The 23,764-nt window shown below is 35.1% G+C and overlaps 1 protein-coding gene across 2 annotated transcripts in view; it reads left to right on the forward strand.

The window, feature by feature from the left end:
• FAT4 (FAT atypical cadherin 4) overlaps nucleotides 1-23,764 on the forward strand; it is a 184,052-nt gene that overhangs the window by 136,285 nt on the left and 24,003 nt on the right. For both annotated transcript variants that reach the window (XM_027567307.1, XM_027567306.1), the window contains exons 9-11: nucleotides 871-5,220; nucleotides 15,243-15,347; nucleotides 20,054-20,361. In XM_027567307.1, the coding sequence (XP_027423108.1) occupies nucleotides 871-5,220; nucleotides 15,243-15,347; nucleotides 20,054-20,361 (4,763 nt within the window). The remainder of the gene's footprint in view (nucleotides 1-870; nucleotides 5,221-15,242; nucleotides 15,348-20,053; nucleotides 20,362-23,764) is intronic.

The raw sequence follows: 23,764 nt of genomic DNA on the forward strand, positions 1-23,764 counted from the left end.
TCACAAACTCTTCTGCAGGGCTAGGAGTGCAGGTTTGGGAAAGTTTTCTGAATAAGTCTATCAAAAGCATATCCTTATGGCAGCTTTTCAGCGTTATCTCCTCTACAGTCTGTTCCTCTTTGGCCTTAATCCCAAGCACTAACTTTTGGAATCCAAATTGAGTCCATTCTTCAATTCTTATTTCTTACTACACTATAATTGTTCATATATATGTATTGTGTATACATAATACACAATTGTTGTAGTATAATTGTTGTAGTACATACACATGTATATAAACACACATTCATATGTATACTTTATCTCCATATAAGAATAGCTCACAGATTAAAAAACTTTTCCCATAGAACAGTGGGCACAAGGAATTGACAATTATTTTTTAAGCATATTATTTTTGTTTATATGACTACATAAAATGTAATTCAAAGTATTTTAAGACATAATAGAGCAATTATGTGATTTTTCTGTTCAGCAAAAACATAGTTCTTAGCAGAACTCATGTATTATTGTGTTTGTTGGAAGTTATGTACAGATTTTTCTCCTAAGAACTATAATTTGGAATGATTATATTTGCTCTTCCCTGTGCTTCTCTCAAAGGTACACTGAAAAATATTAAATTCCATAGATTGTCTGGCTTTTAGGTAGACAATGGCAGGTCAGTCCCTGAAGACTACTGTTAAGTAGATTTGACTGGGGAAATTTTGAGACAATATAAGATATACTGTTCTCCTCTAGTAATTGTGAGAAAATAAAGTTGTATCAGGTAGCAGTAGAGTGCTTTATATAGTTTTAGTATACTGTTTTAACTTACTATCAGACGTTTTATTGGGGTCCCATGTGATTTATAACTGCACACTCCCTCTTTTATAGGTTCCTTCGTCTTTGCAGTTACTGTCACGGATGCTGATATTGGACCAAATTCTGAACTCCATTATTCTCTTTCGGGTAGAAACTCTGAAAAATTTCACATTGACACACTGAGAGGAGCTATTATGGCAGCCGGAGCACTAAATGGCACTTCAGAAGTGACATTTTCTGTCTACGTAAAAGACGGTGGCTCAGTCCCCAAAACAGATTCTACCACAGTGACTGTTCGATTTGTGAACAAAGCAGATTTCCCTAAAGTCAAAGCCAAAGAACAGACTTTCATGTTTCCTGAAAACCAACCAGTAGGCACTCTGGTCACTACTGTAACAGGGTCTTCCTTGAGAGGAGAACCTTTGTCCTATTATATTGCAAGTGGCAATCTTGGCAACACACTCCAGATTGATCAGTTAACAGGACAGGTTTCCATAAGTCAGCCTCTAGATTTTGAAAAGATACAAAAATATGTTGTGTGGATAGAAGCCAGAGATGGAGGCTTTCCTCCTTTCTCCTCCTATGAGAAACTTGACATAACCGTGTTAGATGTCAATGATAATCCTCCTGTCTTTAAGGAAGATCCATTTGTATCTGAAATATTAGAAAACCTTTCTCCTCGAAAAATACTCACTGTTTCTGCAGTAGACAAGGACAGTGGGCCCAATGGACAGTTGGATTATGAAATCATTAATGGCAACAAAGAACACAGTTTCAGTATCAATCATGCCACTGGTGAAATTAGAAGCATTCGACCTTTGGACAGGGAAAAAATATCTCAGTATGTGCTTATTGTAAAGTCCTCAGACAGAGGCTCCCCTTCTCAGAGTACCTCAGTAAAAGTCATCATTAACATTTTAGATGAAAATGATAATGCCCCGAGGTTTTCGCAAATATTCAGTGCCCATGTTCCTGAAAATTCCCCATTAGGGTACACAGTTACACGTGTCACAACTTCTGATGAAGACATTGGTGTAAATGCAATTAGTAGATACTCTATAATGGACACAAGTCTTCCATTTACCATTAATCCCAGCACTGGGGATATTGTAATTAGTAGACCTTTAAATAGAGAAGACACAGACCGTTACAGAATCCGAGTTTCTGCACATGACTCTGGATGGACTGTAAGTACAGATGTCACAATATTTGTGACAGATGTCAATGACAATGCTCCAAGATTTAGCAGACCCTCCTATTATTTAGATTGCCCTGAACTTACTGAAATTGGCTCCAAAGTGACTCAGGTATCTGCGACAGACCCTGATGAGGGATCAAATGGACAAGTGTTTTATTTTATAAAATCTCAGTCAGAGTACTTCAGGATTAATGCCTCCACAGGAGAGATTTTCAATAAACAGGTCTTAAAATATCAAAATGTCAGTGGCTTCAGCAACGTGAACATCAACAGACATAGTTTTATAGTGACCTCTTCAGACCGAGGTAATCCTGCGTTACTTAGTGAGACAACAGTTACCATAAACACGGTGGACAGTAATGATAATGCACCACAATTTCTTAAAACTAAATATTTCACTCCAGTCACCAAACATGTGAAAGTTGGGACGAAGTTAATCAAAGTTACTGCAGTCGATGATAAAGATTTTGGCTTGAATTCTGAAGTGGAATATTTCATTTTGAATGAAAATCATTTGGGAAAATTTAAGTTAGACAATCACACAGGGTGGATTTCAGTAGCAGCTCCCCTGACATCTGACCTGAATCAAAACTTCTTGATCACCGTCACCGCAAAAGATAAGGGAAACCCTCCACTTTCATCCCAAGCAACTGTTCAAATAATTGTAACGGAGGAAAACTACCACACACCTGAATTCTCTCAAAGTCACATGAGTGCAACCATCCCTGAAAGCCATAGTGTTGGAGCCATTGTTAGAACTGTTTCTGCGAGAGATAGAGACACAGCTATGAATGGCTTAATTAGGTACAGTATTTCCTCAGGAAATGAAGAAGGCATCTTTGCAATCAACTCCTCCACAGGTGTATTAACACTCGCTAAAGCCCTTGATTATGAGCTCTGCCAGAAACATGAGATGACTGTTAGTGCTACAGACGGAGGATGGGTCTCAAGGACTGGTTACTGCAGTGTGACTGTAAATGTGATTGATGTGAATGATAATTCTCCAGTATTTCTCCCTGATGAATATTTCCCCACTGTTTTGGAAAATGCCCCCAGTGGGACAACAGTTATCCACCTAAATGCAACAGATGCTGACTCTGGCACCAATGCTGTGATCGCCTACACTATACAGTCATCTGATAGTGACCTCTTTGTCATTGACCCCAACACTGGAGTCGTCACCACTCAAGGCTTCTTGGATTTTGAAACCAAGCAGAGCTACCACCTTACTGTGAAAGCTTTCAATGTCCCCGATGAGGAGAGGTGCAGCTTTGCCACTGTTAATATCCAATTAAAAGGGACAAATGAATACGTGCCTCGTTTTGTTTCCAAACTTTACTACTTTGAAATCTCAGAAGCAGCTCCTACAGGTACTATTGTTGGAGAAGTATTTGCCAGTGACCGTGACTTGGGCAGTGATGGGGAGGTTCATTATTTGATTTTTGGTAACAGTAGAAAGAAGGGTTTCCAGATCAACAAGAAGACGGGACAGATTTATGTGTCTGGACTTCTTGATAGAGAAAAAGAAGAAAGGGTATCTTTGAAGGTACTGGCCAAGAATTTTGGCAGCATTCGGGGTGCAGACATAGATGAGGTCACTGTGAATGTCACTGTGCTTGATGCCAATGACCCCCCCGTTTTTAGTCTAAACATCTACAGCGTTCAGATCAGTGAAGGGGTGCCCACGGGGACTCACGTGACCTTTGTCAGTGCCTTCGACTCAGACTCTGTTCCCAGCTGGAGTAGGTTTTCTTACTTCATTGGATCAGGGAATGAAAATGGTGCCTTTTCCATTAATCCACAGACAGGACAGATCACCGTTACTGCAGAGTTAGATCGAGAAACCCTACCTATCTATAATCTCACTGTTTTGGCTGTGGATTCTGGGACCCCCTCCGCTACTGGAAGTGCCTCCTTATTAGTCATCCTGGAAGATATAAACGATAACGGGCCTATGTTGACCATCAGCGAGGGGGAAGTGATGGAAAACAAACGCCCAGGAACTCTGGTGATGACCCTTCAGTCCACCGATCCCGATCTCCCTCCCAATCAAGGCCCCTTTACCTACTATCTGCTGAGCACAGGTCCTGCCACCAATTATTTCAGTCTGAACACTGCGGGAGTTCTGAGCACCACCCGAGAGATCGACAGAGAGCAGATCTCCGACTTCTATCTGTCCGTGGTTACCAGGGATTCTGGCGTGCCTCAGATGTCTTCCACGGGGACCGTGCATATCACAGTCATAGACCAAAATGACAACCCATCACAGTCTCGGACGGTGGAGATATTTGTTAATTATTATGGTAACTTGTTTCCTGGTGGGGTTTTAGGCTCCGTAAAGCCACAGGATCCCGATGTGTTAGACACCTTCCACTGCTCCCTGACCTCGGGAGTGACCAGCCTCTTCAGTATTCCAAGGGGCACCTGTGATCTGAGCTCCCAGCCGAGGTCCACAGATGGCACGTTTGATCTGACTGTCCTTAGTAACGATGGCGTCCACAGCACAGTCACCAGCAACATCCGAGTTTTCTTCACGGGATTTTCCAACGCGACAGTGGATAACAGCATCCTACTGCGTCTTGGTGTACCGACCGTGAAGGACTTCTTGACCAACCACTACCTTCATTTCTTGCGCATTGCCAGTTCACAGCTGACGGGCCTCGGGACCGCTGTGCAACTGTATGGGGCTTATGAAGGGCACAACAGAACGTTTCTTTTGGCAGCTGTGAAGCGAAACCACAATCAGTATGTGAATCCCAGTGGTGTAGCCACTTTCTTTGAAAGCATCAAGGAGATCCTCCTGAGGCAGAGCGGAGTGAAGGTGGAGTCTGTGGATCACGACTCCTGTGCTCCTGGCCCATGTCAGAACGGAGGGAGCTGTGTCAGGAGGCTAGCCGTGAGCACTGAATTGAAGAGCCATGAGAGCCTTCCAGTCATCATCGTGGCAAACGAACCTCTGCAGCCTTTCTTATGCAAGTGTCTGCCGGGCTACACAGGCAGCTGGTGTGAAATTGACATAGATGAATGCCTTCCATCCCCTTGCCACAATGGTGGGACCTGTCACAATTTAGTGGGAGGGTTTTCGTGCAGCTGCCCAGATGGCTTCACCGGCAGGGCCTGTGAGCGAGACATCAACGAGTGCCTGCCTAGTCCCTGCAAGAACGGTGCCATTTGCCAGAACTTTCCAGGAGGCTTCAACTGTGTTTGCAAAACTGGATACACAGGTATGATAGTGTTCTTTTTTTGCCCACCAAGATTCTAGTCATATCAAGTATAATAGAAAGCTATGAACTTTGTCATCTTCAAATGGCTTTCTGTAAAGAATAGGCAGAATCATAGCAAATGCTTTAAGCGATTACTGTTGGCCAGACACTGTTCTAGGAACTTTATCTGTATTAATTTCACTTCTCAGGAGAAACCTGACAAGTGGTAGGCATAATGATTTTACAAGCTTTAAGAAAAGAAAACTTTTCTTAAGAAAAGTAGAGAGAAATTGAGTTGATTGTCTAAGGTGATTCGGTTGATTTGTTGTAGAGTCGGGATGTGAGCTTATACAGTTCATTCGGAGTTTAAATTCTTAGTCCAGCTACTGAATGTCTTGTACAAGAGCAAAAACAGCATCTTATCTTCAAAAAAGTGTTCTAAAGTTAAAGGACATGGTGTATTTAAGGTATAAAATCTGGACTATTTTGTGTTCTAAAGAACTGTAATTGTTGTAAATTATTTTATCATCATCAATTTTATGATTTTCACCATAATTATCACTATGATTATTGAAATTTGACCCACACTGTGAAGAGATGAAGCAACAGTTGTAATTTAGATTGAGATCTAAATGCCTTGTTGTTTCTAGTAGTCGGGTAGAAAGTATCATTGGCTGATTTCTCAGGTTAGTGAGAGCAAAACTGAGTCACAATATACCATGATATTTTGGGAGCAGAATTAAATATATAGAGAAATTATTTGACTACTGTTTGTCATTCTAATAGAACATGATATATGCTTATAAATAGATCTTTGTTTCTAGCCCTACTTATCTATCTATCCATCATCTATTTATTAACTGATCTGTGGTTAGTGTACCTTCAAATGTGTATACATTTATGCTGTAGATCAGTTTGAGGAGAGACAATTTCTTTTCTATAATTTGTACACTATACCTTTTTAGTACATACATGTTACATTGGGTTGCCCTGTGGTGTTTATTAACTCAGTGTAAAGTACAGTAAAATAGGTAAAACCAGGATATATTTTTTAAATTTTTGTAAGTATATTGTAGAATACTATTTTAAAAGAAGTTTTTAAGATAATTGTATTTGTATATAATATTTTTAAATGAAGCCTATCGTGTGTATACTTCATGGTTTTATATTTGGAGAACTGAATCACTTGATGATTATTTACAGCAAGTTTGAATAAGCCAAAGCAGATCATATAAGCTTTATCTTTTGACAAAATAATGTCCTTAAAATATAAATGAAGAAAAGGGGCAGCAAACATATGTATGGAAAGAATCAGGGGATTTGACAAAACTTGATTTATCTATAGCTTTTGGGAAGTCCCCTAATCTTGCTCGCTTTCAACTCCCCCATATATAAAATGAGAATAGTCATAGTTACTTATCTTTTAGGGTTGTTGTAATGAGTACAAATAATATTTGTAAAATATCTAGCACAGATTCCAACTTTCAATAAATAGCAATGCTAATTAGTAGCTTTAGTAGTAGTGTTAATATAATGGTTGATACAGAGGTATGCTATAGAATTTCTATAAAGGCAAGCCTCAGAGGCAGAAGGTAGGCATAAGACTTACCAGAGTTGTACTCTTACGGTTATGAATTACAGGGTTACATACATGTTATGAGTTCAGGATTTCCAGAAAACCTTTCTCAGTCTATCATCCACCTCTCCCACCCCCAGCCTCTCCAAATGACTTCCTCTATTGTGAATTCAACAATAAAGATTATTTATTAGTTCCATTTTAGTATGATACACTATTTCACACCTAGAGTGAGTTTACACTTAATCCTAGAATGAAGAAAGGGTAACTGCATTAGGTAATACATGGGGAGATGGAAAATGACATGAGTGTGAGCGAGACACATATGCTAATCTCAGCAGAAATGTTGCTTAAGGCATGGGGCATAGAACTAGCCTTTTCGCTTTACTCCTCTCTAGTTTGTTTCTTTATTTGTTTCATTATATTTAAACATACACTGCATCCTTTTCTAAATGTAGTTGTTGAAACTTCTAAGCATACCCGGCCTTCATTATGAAATATTAATAGCATTTATCAAATGGCTAATTGCAATACTGCTTAAAGTTACTTGCATCACAGACATTATTATTCATTTAGTTATTTAGTTCTTACAAATCTATTAAATGAATATTCTTATCCTTCTGATTGAAAGACAACAAATTAGATCTTAGAGAGAATACAGGTAAATGACTTGCCTCCAGCACGGCACAAGAAAGTGAGCTGAGTTTTGATGATAAACTTTACTCCAGATCCTCTGCTCTTTAAACGCCTGTCATACCTCATCATACTTTGATCTGCACTTGCTAGAGAATATTATGGTGAGCCTGTGATGTGAGCCTTCTTAGAATTTTTTGTCCTTTATTCTACTTAAACTGCACAGCATCTCTCTGAGACATGCATTAGAAGCTTCAAACTGGCTAAGTATGGAAGTCAGGAAAATTCACCAATAACCTCAGCCATAAAGACATCACAAGTATTTCCAGAAAGCACTCCTGGTCACCTTTGCAGGGCTGTAGTGGGTGATTCCCAGAACAGTGACTGCTTTCTTTTTACCCTTCAGATTATCATTCAACTCTCACCCACTGGCACAAACTGAACCTCAGTCCTGCTGGAAGGGAGTCTGGAAAGATGATAGTTTTCTAACTTCCAGCCCCGACAGTATGGAAAGATACAAGTGAATCTGAGTGTCAACAGATAATGTCTGACATAGAAAGATCTTATTATTGCTCCTACTTTACACTGTAGGAAGCTGAGCCTATGCTCTGGTGACTCTAGGGACGGAGCTGCCAAAGCTGGATCACAACCATCATAACCTCTTTTTGTAAGGAAGTCATTTGAAGTAATGTATTAATTTTACATACTGTCCCTCCTCATAGCTCACTTCAGTTTCCATTTGCATAACTGTGGATAATCCAGTTGATCAGGGGTGATATAAATAAGCATGCAGTTGAACACTTCATGTAAATCTTGTATTTTTTATTTAATATAATTCTTTGTTTCCAAATTCTATATATATAGGCCATCCAGCAAAACAGGCAGTTAAGTAAAGTCTGATAGTTTTATTTCTTTGTTTTGTTATGCATTTCTTTGTACTATTTTGATATACAAACAGTATATCAAAAATCATGGTGACAAATTGTTAATCCACACACTAAATTAGAAATGCATTGTTTAAATGTATTAATACATATTTATAATACATATTTAATGTTGTTTGGAGAGGTAATCCCTCAAATATCATTTTGAGTTCCTTTTCTTCCAGCTAGTCTTTACCAGGTAACCTGACTTAGAAATGTAGAGCTAATGCACTAAAATGTCTTAAAGAACCAATCAAAGCTAATAAGCCATAAGACACAATTCATACTGAAGCACAAGTGTACCTCACAGAATGAATTTTTAAATATTCATTCTGGTTAAATTTTACTTCTGTTAACATTAAGTACTATAGTGAAGCCGTCTTCAAAGTCTGTATGTATTCAGATATTTTTTGGATCATCAGAATTCTTTCAAAGCACCTATATTTTCCTACTCTATTTTTGTGGACTTTCACTACAATTTTTTCAGTGATTCTTAAAGTCTGTGGTATTACAAATTGGAGCTGTGAGAGTTTATGAACTTCCTGCTTAAAATAATTCCCAGCCACTGCCCCATCTCTGTCTTAAACACACACACACACACACACACACACACAACTGAATATTTCATGTGAAGTTAGAAATTGTGCTAAAGATTAGAAAAGTAAATGTTTATGAATTGAGGGAAGCTGAGAGACTTACCCTAAGCATCCCTCACAGGGAGTGGTTAAATGTTAGCTCAACAGGGAATTTTTGTGTAGAACATCCTGTAAAGATGCAAGTATAAAAATGAAAATTGTGGAATGATTACAACAAAAAGATATGAAGAGATATAGTTATTATTCCTATTGCCATAATATTCCTGATATATTTATTTTTTTATTTTCAGGTTTGTGATGATAGGGTCACATCATATACATGGAATAAGAATACTTTTATTTAATGAATTTAGAGAACTTTAGAGAAAACAAATTTGTTTGTATACCTTGTTTCTCAGATCAGTTTTTCTTTGTTACTAGAAAAAGAACCAAAAAGAAACTGAAAAAAGAAATAGTGAGACTTCATCTTCCATTACAATCACTTCATTTCATTGTTAAGAGCATTTTCTTATAATTTAATTTTATATCACTCAATGGGGCTTTGATTAGCTAGACATAGAGTATGTTAGACAAGATGAATACATTATAGCATAGTATAGAACATCTGAAAAATTAAGGTCTATATTTTCACAAAGCTTAATAGTATAAGAAATTGAATCAACTATCAATATGCCCCAGTAAATCAAAAGAAAATATCTTTCATTTTATTTATGCCTCAGAAGTTCAGGGAATCCTGGAGGAAAACATCAGTCTAACTACAAACCTAGTATTTCATTTCCTGTACAAATGAAAGTTTCTTGTGTTTACTAGAACACTAATTAGAAAGTACAATTATAGCCAGTAGCCACATAGCATTTGTCTTCCTGCTCCCAGGTTTTCTGTTTTCAGCACACCCTGCATTCAATCCTTCATAGTAATGAATGACATTAGAGAAGGCAGCATGGATATGGAACTTATTTCCAAATCTGGGTCTCTCTTAACAGAATTAGTTCAGAGCCCCTTTACCCTTTCCTCTTCACTTTCACACATCTGGATGCATTTTAGGTGTGTATTTGGAGTAATTCCAGGAGTGTATTCCCAGAGGGGGAGGTTTTTCTATGCTCTCTAGTAAGTCCTGATATTTCAGGGGAGGATGAGATTTGTCCATTCATCACTTTTATGTCACTTGACAGTATAAAAAGGAATTTTTTTCCAGGCCTGTAAAGTTATTTACAGGTCGCGCATAGTAATTGTACCAAGAAACTTGGCAAACATTTGCTTTCACAAAAATGGGAGTTGTAACTAAGAGTCATTCTTTCAGAAATCACAGCAGTCATATTTTAACGTTGTCAATGATCATGTGACCTGGAAACCAAAGAGTATAAACAAACTTTACTGGCTAGATATGAAATGAAAATTTCTATGAAATGCAGAAGAGTTGTTCATAGAAGACTGGTAAAGAGCTCAGTTCTTATTTTGATTTTGTTTCCAAGAGTGGAATTACACAATTTACCTCAAATGATACATTAACTCTATTAAAACATTAATAACAGGGTCTATTAGTCTAGAAACTTCTAATTTCTATGGAAAGTCAATTTGTATTAGTAAACATCATAGATATTATGTGTATCGTTATATAATTATTTGTAGTCACATTTAGATCATATTTGTATATGTTTTAAAATATAAAGGAAGACAGTTTTTTTTTCCTTTTTGCCTTTAATACTAGCAACCCTTATTTAAGCATAATATTTTGCTTTGTTTCCACATGAAAAACCATAATGCTAATTGATCAAGAAATTTAGATGAGCTCTTTTCATAGTGCCTTTCATAATAATAGGAAACATTTACATCTCATGCAAAAAAACAACTACTTTCCACCAAAATAATAAAAAAGCTTATAAGCATAAACATTCAGAATAAATAGCATGTATATATTATGGAATTATATTTGTTAAGAAAATAGTTTAAATAAAAATGGACTTTGTTAGTTCCACATGGTTTTCCTTCTTCTCTGTCTATAAATACAAGAGATGGAAAAATATTATTTGTGGTATCTGTTAATAACATATGGTCTTCCCTGGTGGCTCAGTGGTAAAATTCCTAAATGCCAGTGCAGGAGACTTGAGTCTCCTGGTTTGATTCCTGGGTCAGTAAAATCCCCTGGAGGAGGAAATGGCAACACACTCCAGTGTTCTTGCCTGGGAAATCTCATAGACAGAGGAGTCTAGTGGGCTATAGTCGATGGAGTCACAAGAGAGTCAGACATGATTTAGCGACTAAACATCTAACATACATGAGCTAAGCTATTAAATTGAAGCCTACACAAACTATGGGATATCAGAAATCATAGCTCCATTGGGTGGCTAAATTTAACAAGTTAGAATAAATTTAGGTCAACTTTCTCTAAGTGTTAGTCACTCAGTCGTGCCCAACTCTTTTGTGACCCCATGAACTGTAGCCCTACCAGGGTCCTTTGTCCATGGGATTTCCCAGGCAAGAATACTGGAGTGGGTTGCCATTTCCTCCTCCAGGGGATCTTCCTGACCCAGGGATTGAACCTGGTCTCCTGAAGGAGATCCTGCATTGGCAGGCAGGTTCTTTACCACTGAGCCACTTGGGAAGCCCTAAACTTTCTCTAATGTAACATTAAAATATGCTATTGGAACAAGTGAAACTTGAATACATATCCTTGTGGAAAAGATCATAGATGATCACATCATATTCGATTTATGTTCAACATTTCATCATACCTTCTGCCCCAGAACATGAAGACACATGCTAAATTTCTCCTGTAAGTTTAAACTGTAATCTTGATAAGTTTGAATATACCTTTGCCTCCTGTTATGCGTTCATTTTCATCTTTAGCAATTCCTCTTCTCCATGTGCTAGGAGCTTACATCTCCTGAAGCTATCTATAATAAATAATGAATATCAACACCGTTAATTGATGAATATCAAAGCAATGAGATCAGTTTATTCCTCTAAACAGCTGCTCTGACAGTTAACATATCTTAATAGAAAAAGACTCCTTGAGTTCAAGAGACATAAATGCCTCTCTTTGTGCAAGCCCCATCAGCATATTTCAAGCCTCAAGGCAATGGCAAATATTGTTAATTGACTTGCAGCACTAAGTTAATGATGCAAGATTTTGTTTCACAGTGCACAACACAGCAGATTGTTTGTACAAGAAGCATGTTAGAGTAATTCAAACTGCAGCATTCTCTGATACTCATTATGCCATCAACACTAACATTTAAGTAGGTAAATGTGTGCAGAACAATACAGAATTTGTTGCTGACTTCGAATTGGGTAATAGAGCATAAACTTTCCAAGCCCTTGAATAATGCATTTAAAGGCTTTATGTTGATTCAAAGTAAAATTAGGACCTCTCTCCGTCACATAAACAAAAAAAGTTTTTTTAATAATAACTTAAATTGCAACATTGAGTTTCAAACTGTATCTTTAAATGTAGTATGGCAAGCTCTTTGATAATAATTATAAAATAAAAATACTACTCATTAAATAGAGTACTCAAACTGGATTTTAATGGTAAATAATTTACCATTATTTTGGTAAATACATACTCTAACACCATGCTCTAATACCAACAAATAAGGCTATTTTACCCAAACTCAACATTAAATTCATTTGTACAACCTGTAGAAAAGTTATTTCTTAAATTTTTGACGAATAAGAAAATAAAACTCTGGCTTAAAGTAAACTGTCAAATAAAAGACTGAATTTTTTTTCTCCAGCCAGTGTGTATTTATATTGTTTACTTAAAGAATCAAATTCTACTGATAGTTCAGTTTAGCTTTTAAAAGATCCATTCTCGAACTAGCATTTTCTGTTTGTATGTGCTTCTATTTAGGTAGTCACTGTACGTTTTAATACATGAGTAAGTCTTTATTTTGAGGTTTCTTTCCACATCTCACTTTGGACTAACAGAAATAATTTATAGTTTGAATTAAACTCAGATGTCTTTGTTAAAATCTTATTTTGTAAGGGGTAAATAAGAGAACTAATTTATATAATTTTTAAAAATTTCTTTGGTTATTTTTTTTTTAAACCAAAATTTAAGGTGGTCTTTTCCAACAGGATTCAAACAAGTTGAGATTTGTAGGATCAATGATTGGGTTTTAATACTCATACATTTTTCTTGGAGAGAACATATGTCAAAATATTTGAGTAAGTGAACATGGCTATCCACCCTAAAGTGGTTAGCCTTTGTTCCCCATTTCCAGTCTTCAAGAAGTAAAGTTTGTGATTTTTGTAACCTACATATATCTGTTTACAATATGAATGTTTACTAACCGTACCTACAAAGAATATTAATCTATAGCTTTATTACTTGCTACTTTTAACACAGCTCTAAAATAAAGTTTCTAAAAAAAAGAAAGGAAAAGAATAAAAATTCTTAATGAGTGTCATAGCATATGTGAGAAAAAAAAATGGATGTGACTTTCTTAATACTAACTAGATAATGAATAGTATAGTCAATAGATCTTATTTTATTTTCTATTGAGTGACACAGATACTGTATTAGGGGAAAAAATACACTTCTCTAGAACAATCTGTGACAAATCCACTTAGAAAACACTAGAGAAAAGAGTTCTCCCATGACAGAGCAGCTCTCTGATGAGATAGTTTGTATGAGTTTAGAATAAATTTGTCCTCCCTGTTTTTCCAGTATGACCCATTACAAAAATACTTAACACTTCATTTCTGTGCTTCTAGATTGGTAACTTGTTTATTTTTCATTATTTCCCCTTAAAATAGGAAGGTATTCTGAAATTGTACTGTTTTGTCTTGCAAGATGTGGTTCCCAAATTTATTTATAAAGGAAAAATGTTGTTTATGACACTATGATATGGAGAATTATGTTCAGTTAGCAGTGTCATCAAACCTGACTCCCTTAAAATTTCAAACCAGACCAAGTGTGGCTACATAATCAAGACACAATATCAGAACTAAATTAAATAAAAACTTTGTGTTCCAAGCATATTTATTAATTTATTATGATGAAATAGATTATGCACAACATTGTCTAGTTGTGTAGATAAAACTACATGCTTTCATGAGACATTTAATAAAGGCATTAGTGCAGTCATGCTGGGAAGTAGGAAATAGCTTTTCAGAAATGAATGAATGGAAATTAAGAACTCTAAGAAATATTTAATTTCTTGGGAAATTAAGAAACATCTGATTTCATTTCTTAAGATTGGAAAACTAAAAACTACTCTAACAAATATGATATTATAATAATCTACAGTTACAGAGTAGTGGTATTATAATAAATTTATATTCGCATAAAAAACCCATACACCATCACAAGAATAACAAAACACAGATGGGACTAGCCTTATACCTTAAATTTTGCCTACTAAGTGATTAATTATTCGATCATAGCTGTCTGAAACCTAGATTTCGGAGCAGACCTACAATGGTCGATATCATAGTTTTATAATTTTTTAGGCAAGGGATTACCCTCCAAAAACCTCTTCTCCTCCACCTGTGAAATACAAATGTTTCCTATTGTATGGATCAATTTTCCCCACTAAAATGGAGATACCATGGAAAGACATTGTCTACTTTTTGACTGTTACACCTTCATCTTTTAGCATGCCTGGCCCATAATAGACATTCAGTCAATATTAACTGATTCAGTGAACAAAACAATGCATGAAAAGTCTTTATACACTGAAATATATGCTGATTAGGTGTTATTATTTTAGAAAAAAAGACAAAGCATACATACGTAATCTATAGTTAAGAATAAATCTTCCTAAGCATTTGAAAATGTTTGATGGGTTTTTATTACTTTTGATTCTGCTTTACAACATGTGTGTCAAAGTTAAGGAATATTTCTCGAGAATGAAAGAATTGTAATTTGGCAAATAAGCTAAATGAGATCATTCCTACCTTTGAAAAATCTGTGTTAAGGAAGTCTCTATGGTGAAAATTATAATGTAAAAGTTTCAGCTTTCTAGTTATACTATATAAAAAATGAAGTGGCATCGACAAGAGAAAATAAATTCAGTGAAAACATTTAAATATGTTCACCATTTGTGATTTCCCTGAAAACAGTAGTTCTTTCCAAGATAATTATGCAAATTCCTTGCTAAATATTACAATGCACATCTTTACAACGGGGCAACTAAATAAGACTGAACTCTAATACAATATTCCAATGTCCTCATGACAAGTATACTGTTCTTGTATTTCTTTTCTCCAACGATAGGATCTCTCAGGATACATTATTACATATGGTTATGCAGAAATGGTGTTAATGTATTTATGTACATTTTTTAAAATGAATTTGATACTTTTCAGGGAAAATGTGTGAATCTTCAGTCAATTACTGTGAATGTAACCCCTGCTTTAATGGTGGTTCCTGTCAAAGTGGTGTGGAGTCCTACTATTGTCATTGTCCGTTTGGTAAGTATAATTTAGTTGTTGGTACAAAATATCAACCTATTTTGGCAGAGTTTAGTAGTTTTGTTTCATTGTGTCATAGAGTGACTAAGAAAACATTAATAGTTTCACACAGGAGGTTTTATTAAAGGAAAATCTCAAAGGTTTAATATTTTCTAAGTTAATTATGGAAATACCATTGAATATATTGTTTTGATCCTTACTAGAAAAATAATCTGTCCAAGATAATTAAATCTGAGGTTGTTTCTTCAGGACATTTCCTCACAAAACCTCATGAATGTCTGCTTTTTAGCCTAGAGCCTATCAAATGAAACATCCTTTAAGTGCAATTTAACATCATTCTCTACTAAAATCTTTGAGAATAGTTGAAACATTTTGTTTTGCTTTTGGTTTTTTTTTACATTTGTTTTTTGCATTAATTCAGCCTTTTCTGTTAGAAGGATTTGGTAACTTGACATACAGTTTTTATATAGGCTTTGTAGATAATATCATGTAACTAATCAAAATTCAGAATAATGTATTCTGTTAAGGAAGAAAATTGCTAAAGAGAATTTTTTTTGTATACATACATATTTATTCATCATAGCAGAATGAATTAAAAGATTCCTTCCAGGTCTCACCCAAATGTTACCCAGCCCTGGGACAGCCAAGAACTATGAGAACAGCTTTGCAGGAAGCTTTTAACTTGGTTTGTTTCTTAGGTTGGTGATTATTCCATTTATTTAAAGGCTGCTTTACTCTACAATATAGTATTCATCTCTAGAGGTCCTGCAGGTAGTTAAGATACTGTCTATTTTCCATAAGAAAGAGAGGAAATGATTTTTTTCTATTTTTTTTATTGAATATATTTATTACAGCGTTACATCGACCTGAAAAATGAATTTCAATGTATAGTAGAGAAGAGAACTTAAAAAGAATCTGATGTTTCTGTGCTGTGCTTAGTCATTCAGTCGTGTCCGACTCTTTGCAACCCCATAAACTGTAGCCTGCCAGGCTCCTCCATACATGGAATTCTGTAGGCAAGAATACTGGAGTGGGTTTCCATTCCCTTCTCCAGGATGTTTCCCAACCCAGGGATTGAACCCAGGTCTCCCCATCTGAGCTACCAGGGAAGCCCATAAATACTGGAGTGGGTAGCGTGTCCTGGAGAAGCCAGGGGATCTTCCCAACCCCAGCCCAGGAAATGAACCAGATTACTGACAGATTATTTGCAGACAGATTACTTACCAGCTGAGCTACAGTAATCAGTAAATGTAGCAATAATTCATTTCCAAGTAATTCCATGACTATCCAGTTTTGCTTTTCTAGAACGCAACATCAAAAGCATGATAAAGGGAAACAGAATATGAAAATATCTAATTGTAAGCCTTGTATTTTAGCAATGGTTCTGAGGCCTGGAAATTGAGGGCTTTGTCTATAGTCAAACAAAGAAAATTAAAAAAAAAAACTATCATAAAATGATATAGTGACTATAACACAATTTTATTTTCAGTCCAGGATGATGTTCACAGTATCTCTTTAAAAATATATGTATATATCCTTGAGATTCTCACCAATAATGCACTTGAAGCATTAAAAGGCAGATCATGTTCAAAATAACCACAATGTTACATCTCCTAAAATTTATTTCTTTCAATGATCTCTTTAAAAACAAAAACAAAAAAAACTTTTATGTTGGAATATATTTGATATTGTGTTAGTTTCAGGTGAACAGCAAAGTGATTCAGTTATGCACATACGCATTATCTATTCTTTTTTAACTTCCTTTTCTATTAGGTTGTTACATAATATTGAGCAGAGTTCCCTGTGCTATACAGTAGGTCCTTGTTGGTTATCCATTTTAAGTAAATTTAAATTTTAAATTTCTGCAGATAACCACAATCAAATGTCATGGTTTAACTTGTGTTTTGGAAGGAAAGATAAAGGGAATGGAGTGGGAAAATTATTTTTAAGTGACTGAATAAAGCTTTTTACATTTAAAAAAATTCCTTTGTACTTCATGTGTACATATGAGGATATAATATAGTTGATAATAAATGAAAACAAATTGTTGCTGCAGTACAGCTGATACAACAGTCATTGCCTTTTGGGTAGAAGGGTTTTGGGATTCCAAGTAAACCGTCTCCTCACCATACCAGAGATCCTCAGGGGCAAAGGACTAGCAAAATAATATAAATTAAAATAGAGACAGATCACATGTACTGGCAGTGTGCATTTATGCCCCTATTCCTTCCAGTGGAAAAGGCAAAAGAAACATTATTTAAACTTGCATATTGTCAGCTGGAAACCGAAGCCTTACAAGAGAAAGCAAAGCAAAACAAAAAACCTTGAAACAATACAGATTTGAGAAAAAAGAAATCGAATTAAAAGAAAAAAGTAGTATAAATTGAATATAGGTGAAACATACAAATAAAAATGGCAAATGAAATACTTCAAACAAATAGCTGGAAGTAGTTACATGTGAATCCTATAAAACAACATCTTAACTATAATTTTGAAGTTGGAAAAACTTTTGCACTGTTTACCTTCTCATAGGCAAAAGAGCTGTTGTTTAGACTTAATTTTTTTATAAGCTTATGTTTTAGAAAGAATATATAAGTACTTAAGACTTTGTAAGAGAGCCTATATAGTTATGTTTAAATATGTGTATAGCTTTGTATACACTTGATATTTCTTATTAAAGTAATTTGAATAAATTCTTTTGATCTTTATGTAGCATCTTTAAATAGCATTCCATTTGTAAAGCCACTTTTGAATCCTCATTAAGATGATTTCAAAGACAAAAATTTGCATTTCTCTAGAAATGATAATAAAAATCCTTAAGAAAATAATATATTCTATAAAAAATACTATCATGTTTGAAAGTACAGTATCAATTTAAATAAAATATAGAACATCTTCCCTGTAACCTATATTCAAATTTTAAGTATACTTTCATAGATTTATTAGAACTTAATCATAAGAGACCTAAGGGAACAACTGAAAATGTCTCTTTAACAATCTACTTCATTTTGTATGCCTTATTTTTCCTTTGTATTTAACTTTGATTACTCTTTCTGCACATTTAAATAATCTGTATATAATTAAATATATATTTTACATAAACTTGAAATTTTATTCTATATAAAATTTATATGATAGATATATTTATGACATACACAAATAAACATATGCCATATATAATATCAGTTCAGTTCAGTTCAGTCACTCAGTTGTGTCTGACTCTTTGCAACCCCATAGACTATAGCACACCAGTCTTCCCTGTCCATCACCAGCTCCCAAAGCTTACTCAAACACATGTCCATTGAGTCGGTGATGCCATCCAGCCATCTCATCCTCTGTCATCCCCTTCTTCTCCCAGCTTCAATCTTTCCCAGTATCAGGGTCTTTTCCAATGAGTCAGTTCTTTGCATCAGGTGGCCAAAGTATTGGAGTTTCAGCTTCAGCCTCAGTCCTTCCAATGAATATTTAGGACCGATTTCCTTTAGGATTGACTAGTTAGATCTCCTTGTACTATATATAGTATATATGATATATATAATACATATAATTCTGATAATTTTTTGTGTTAATTATTAAAAATAAATTATATAGATTTCCTACTCATTTAAAATAAATATTATCTCAGCCTTTACAGAAAAAAGATAAATGACACAAGGAAATTCTAGGCGATTTTAATTTAAAGAACATTTGGATATAAAATGTAGCATAGTCAAAACAACCAGATGATCAGTAGATCTGGCCTCAAATTTTGGCTCTGTTTCTCATGGTTCCATGACCTTGGACAAGTTTTAAGTATTCTATAAAATGATGACATTGATTTCTTCTAGCAGAACAATTCCCTGAATCTAAATTTAATGCATTTACATGAGATGTAAGCCAAAATGAAGGAATGAAACCTTTGCAAGTTAATATGAATTATGATGTATTGGCATGGGTTAATTTTCTGATCATTTGCTACAGTCTACTAATATTTGTGGGAAAAGAATTTTGGCTTAGCATTGTAGCATCAATAAAACTCATTTTTCAAGTTTGAAAAAGAACCAGCACAAACAAGTGGGAATGCTGAATTTCAGAAAAACAGAAAGCTATTTCAAAGTAGCTGCTGTAAATCATACCCAAAGAGGGTATAAAACAAAAAAAAAAAAAAAGAGAGAGAGAGAGATAAAAACTTATTTTCATCTGTGAAAGCAATGATTCCTTTTCTTAATTTTTTGACTCAAAAATACCAGGAGTGCAGGAACTAATTTTGTTTTTAGTCAAAAACAAATTTACAATCCTTAGTTGAATTAAAATTGTTTTCAAGAATTGTGTATTATGAAGGAAGTAACTGGGTTGAAAATGACAGCATATTGAACTTTAAAAAGATTGACAAAATCACTTTGAATGTTTTCCAGGAAAGAAACCTCTTCAGACATATTCCATTCCACTAATTCTATTTTTACAAAATAAGGCATAGTTAGATTAATTAGGATGTGTTTCCTAATTGGCCAAAGAAAAACAATTTTACCAGTTTATCATTTCTTATATGCTTTTGAAATCTTTTTTATTTCTATTTCAATTAAATTTAGACAGTATTCTTTGGAGAGTAATAAAAATTTGTTAAAAGTATAACCTATTATTGTAACTTTAAAACATTTTAATAAAAGTCATATAATAAAACTTTACTTGAATGTGATATGTCAAAATGTTAATTTTCCCATCTACAGGTGTCTTTGGAAAACACTGCGAGTTGAATAGTTATGGATTTGAGGAGTTATCATACATGGAATTCCCCAGCTTGGATCCCAATAACAACTATATTTATGTCAAATTTGCAACTATTAAAAGTCATGCTTTATTACTTTACAACTATGACAACCAGACAGGGGATCGGGCTGAGTTTCTGGCCCTTGAAATTGCTGAAGAAAGGTTAAGATTCTCTTATAATTTAGGCAGTGGTACCTATAAACTCACCACCATGAAGAAGGTGTCAGATGGACATTTTCACACTGTGATTGCCCGGAGAGCAGGAATGGTAAGATATTCACTCCGCATTAGAATTTGCTTTATTGTTGTATATCCAGTCAACCAGGCTGGAAACTTGAAATGTTAAAGCATGAATTGTGGTTCAAATTAAGTTTAATTGTACATGTTCGCTTAGAGAAAAATCTCCTGGAGAGCAGGGATTTAGAAAATTGCAGTGTCTCTGATTATTGATGTACCCAGTCATATTGAATCTGACAGAATTAGAACAAACATGGATTCTGGTGATATACATAAATTGGTGCTTATATTAGCCATAGTGATTTTCTAACACTGAGAGTTGAAGCTAATGGAGTTTAGTAGATCACAACCCTCCAAGCTATATAAGGTGTCCATATTGCTAAGATGTTATCCATGGGCTCTTGTGTAGAATAGAGGATTTTACCTGATGACCTCCAAGGTCACCTTAAACTTCATGAGCATTCTTTGATTTTATCAAAGAAGGACTTGAGAGCAAGAGGGAGGACAAAGAAAGAGGCACCATGAGATATACCCAACAGGAAAGAGAAAAAAGCTATTTCAGTTCATTTGTAATGGATCACCACACTAATCAGGTTTTAGTGGAGTGGGGGGGTGGGAGCGGGGGGCGGAATCCCTTGTCATTATTTCTTCAGTCAGAGGAAAAAGTTCCCTCTATTTCGGGATACATCCAAAGTAAGGCCCCTACTGGATTTTGAATCTGCTGCTTTCTACGTTTCAAAAGGATTTTGTTGGAAACTGGCAAAATCATTAACTTCTCAGATCTGAATCATTGCAAAGACAGGATAAAAACATCTCAATTTACAGCAGTACTGGTAGAAAAATTCAACAGTAAAAGAGAAGGTGCATTTAACTCTGAAGATGAAATTGAATGAGTTTTTATTCAAATAAAATTTTCCCTCAAGTATTTTTCCTTTGAGTTGTGTCACCAAGCTTTTAGAAAATAAGAAAAATATGTTAAGTATTAACATTGCTGAAAATATGATGCCGTATGCAAGTTTTCCTAATTAAAGCATTCGTAAATGTCCACGTGACTCTAGCTTATGATAAGTTTAGGAATCTCTAGAATGGATGGGTACTTTACATAGCATACATAGAGATGTGTTACCATTTTGTCTTAGAAATAAACTGAAAGGAAATGTGCTTAAATTAATAGTCAAAATAAGCATATATTGTATTATGAAAACCTAATACCTCTTCTGAGATTGAATGTCACTCAGTTTTATAGATCACTGGAAGAATTAACATTTAAAATAGTTAACTAAAAAAGGCATGAAAGTCTTGACATAAAATTGAGAATGTAAATGTTTCCTAAAATTGATAGTATTGATGATAATTTCTTTGAGAAGGTGGCAAGAAAGAAAGTTACACAGTTTATGAGAGTTTACTCTATGAAGTTTATAATCAGTTACAGTAATTAACTTATAGGAAAAATTTTTTAATAGTTTAGCCAGTAATATTTGATGCACAGTAAGTATAAATCAGCCCTATTTATTATTTCTGAAATGTGAAGTATTTAAGATCTACTTTTGCAAATCCCACCTAAATATATATCTTTATGGTCAGTCTCACAAAATCATCTGCGATATTGATAAAAATGTGATACTCAAGAAACAAATCATTTCCATACATAATGAAAGACAGGAAACCTGATTCTTTTGCATTTAAGTCGAAGGTAATGTTAGTTAACTTGCTTAACCACCCTGTTTTATGTTTCCTCCCTTTGCTTTGCTTTAGTTAAAATTTACCTCAAATGACAATCCTTCTTATAAATGCTTTCATAGTATTTATTTTTCTTCTCTAGAAGTGGAGAAAGTTGGATTAGTCTTGTCCTATGGTATTCAAGTAAATTTAGGTGGAGTCTTTGGTTCCTCATTAGGAGAAACCATCAGTCCTTCTGTGTTTCTGGATTTGGGATCAGGCCTCTTATTATTTACTAGCCATGCTATGAAATACCACACTCTGAATATCAACTTTATAATTTCACCAGTGAAAATATGCGAAGTTTTGCAGAATTTCACTGCTGTTTGGAAAACAAAGAAGGGGCATCACAACAGCCTTGCAGAGCACAGAGTAACACGAATATGCAACACGCTTGGTCTTAAAGTGGATCACTGTCATCCCCAGTGGCCACTGCCCAATATGGAGAGCACTGAATTCCATCATATTCTTGAGCCTGATGACCATGACTTGATGACTTTGTTTCTCGATCAAATAGAGTATTAATATGTCATACTAAACAGAAGGTTTTTTTCTCAGTGGAGTGTGCATCTCTTAAGATACAAAAATGATTACTGTAAGTTGTGATTTAAATGATATTGGTGAGTTACTACTGTATAATAATATATAATAATGCATTCACACTATAGATAAATATGCTGTCATATGCCATTTGTAAAGAATGGTTCTTAAAAATGAAAAGAGCATCTATATGACTTGTTTAGATCATCTCAAACTTTATCTTTATTATAAGTATTACAATCTTCATAGGTTGCAGTAGTAATATTTATATTATACTTCCAAAATCTTTCTGTGAATATGACTGAAATATTATTGGATATAACTTTTTTAAAATTAGACATCTATTTTTTTGTTTGTTTTTTGGAATAGCTAGATAGTAGGATAAGCATTTTTCTTAAGATTGTAATCCCAGAAAGCTGTCTTACACCTAATGTATGATATCCTAAGAGATATTAATGACATTTTTATTCTTTCATCTGTAAAACAAGGGTGCTGGAGAAGATTTTTTAAAGCACTTTCCCAGTTCTTACATGTAATAGTTTCACAGTTATAGCTTTACACATATGAAGGAAATGTGTACCCCTAATTGGATCATGTATTATAATTGTGGGCTTTCCTGGTGGCTCAGACAGTAAAGAATCTGCCTGCAATACTGGAGACCTGGGTTCGATCCCTGGGCTGGGGAGATCCCCTGGAGAAGGGAATACCTACCCACTCCAGTATTCTTTCCTGGAGAATTCCATAGATGGAGGAGCCTGGCAGGCCACAGTCCATATGGCTAATGCTTCATCTGAATTATAACTGTATTATACTATTGGGTGGCTCCAGAGAAGGCAATGGCACCCCACTCCAGTACTGTTGCTTGGAAAATCCCATGGATGGAGGAGCCTGGTAGGCTGCAGTCCATGGGGTCGCTAAGAGTCGGATACGACTGAGCGACTTCACTTTCACTTTCCACTTTCATGTATTGAAGAAGGAAATGGCAACCCACTCCAGTGTTCTTGCCTGGAAAATCCCATGAATGCAGAAGCCTGGTAGGCTGCAGTCCATGGAGTCGCTAAGAGTCGGACATGACTGAAGCGACTTAGCAGCAGCAGCAGCAGCAGCATTGGGTGGCTCAGAAAGCTTGCTTGAATTTTTCCGTAAGTTGTTATGGAAAAAATGAGTGAACTTTC

The sequence above is a fragment of the Bos indicus x Bos taurus genome, chromosome 17, assembly GCF_003369695.1.
Source record: "Bos indicus x Bos taurus breed Angus x Brahman F1 hybrid chromosome 17, Bos_hybrid_MaternalHap_v2.0, whole genome shotgun sequence".
Lineage (NCBI taxonomy): Eukaryota > Metazoa > Chordata > Mammalia > Artiodactyla > Bovidae > Bos > Bos indicus x Bos taurus.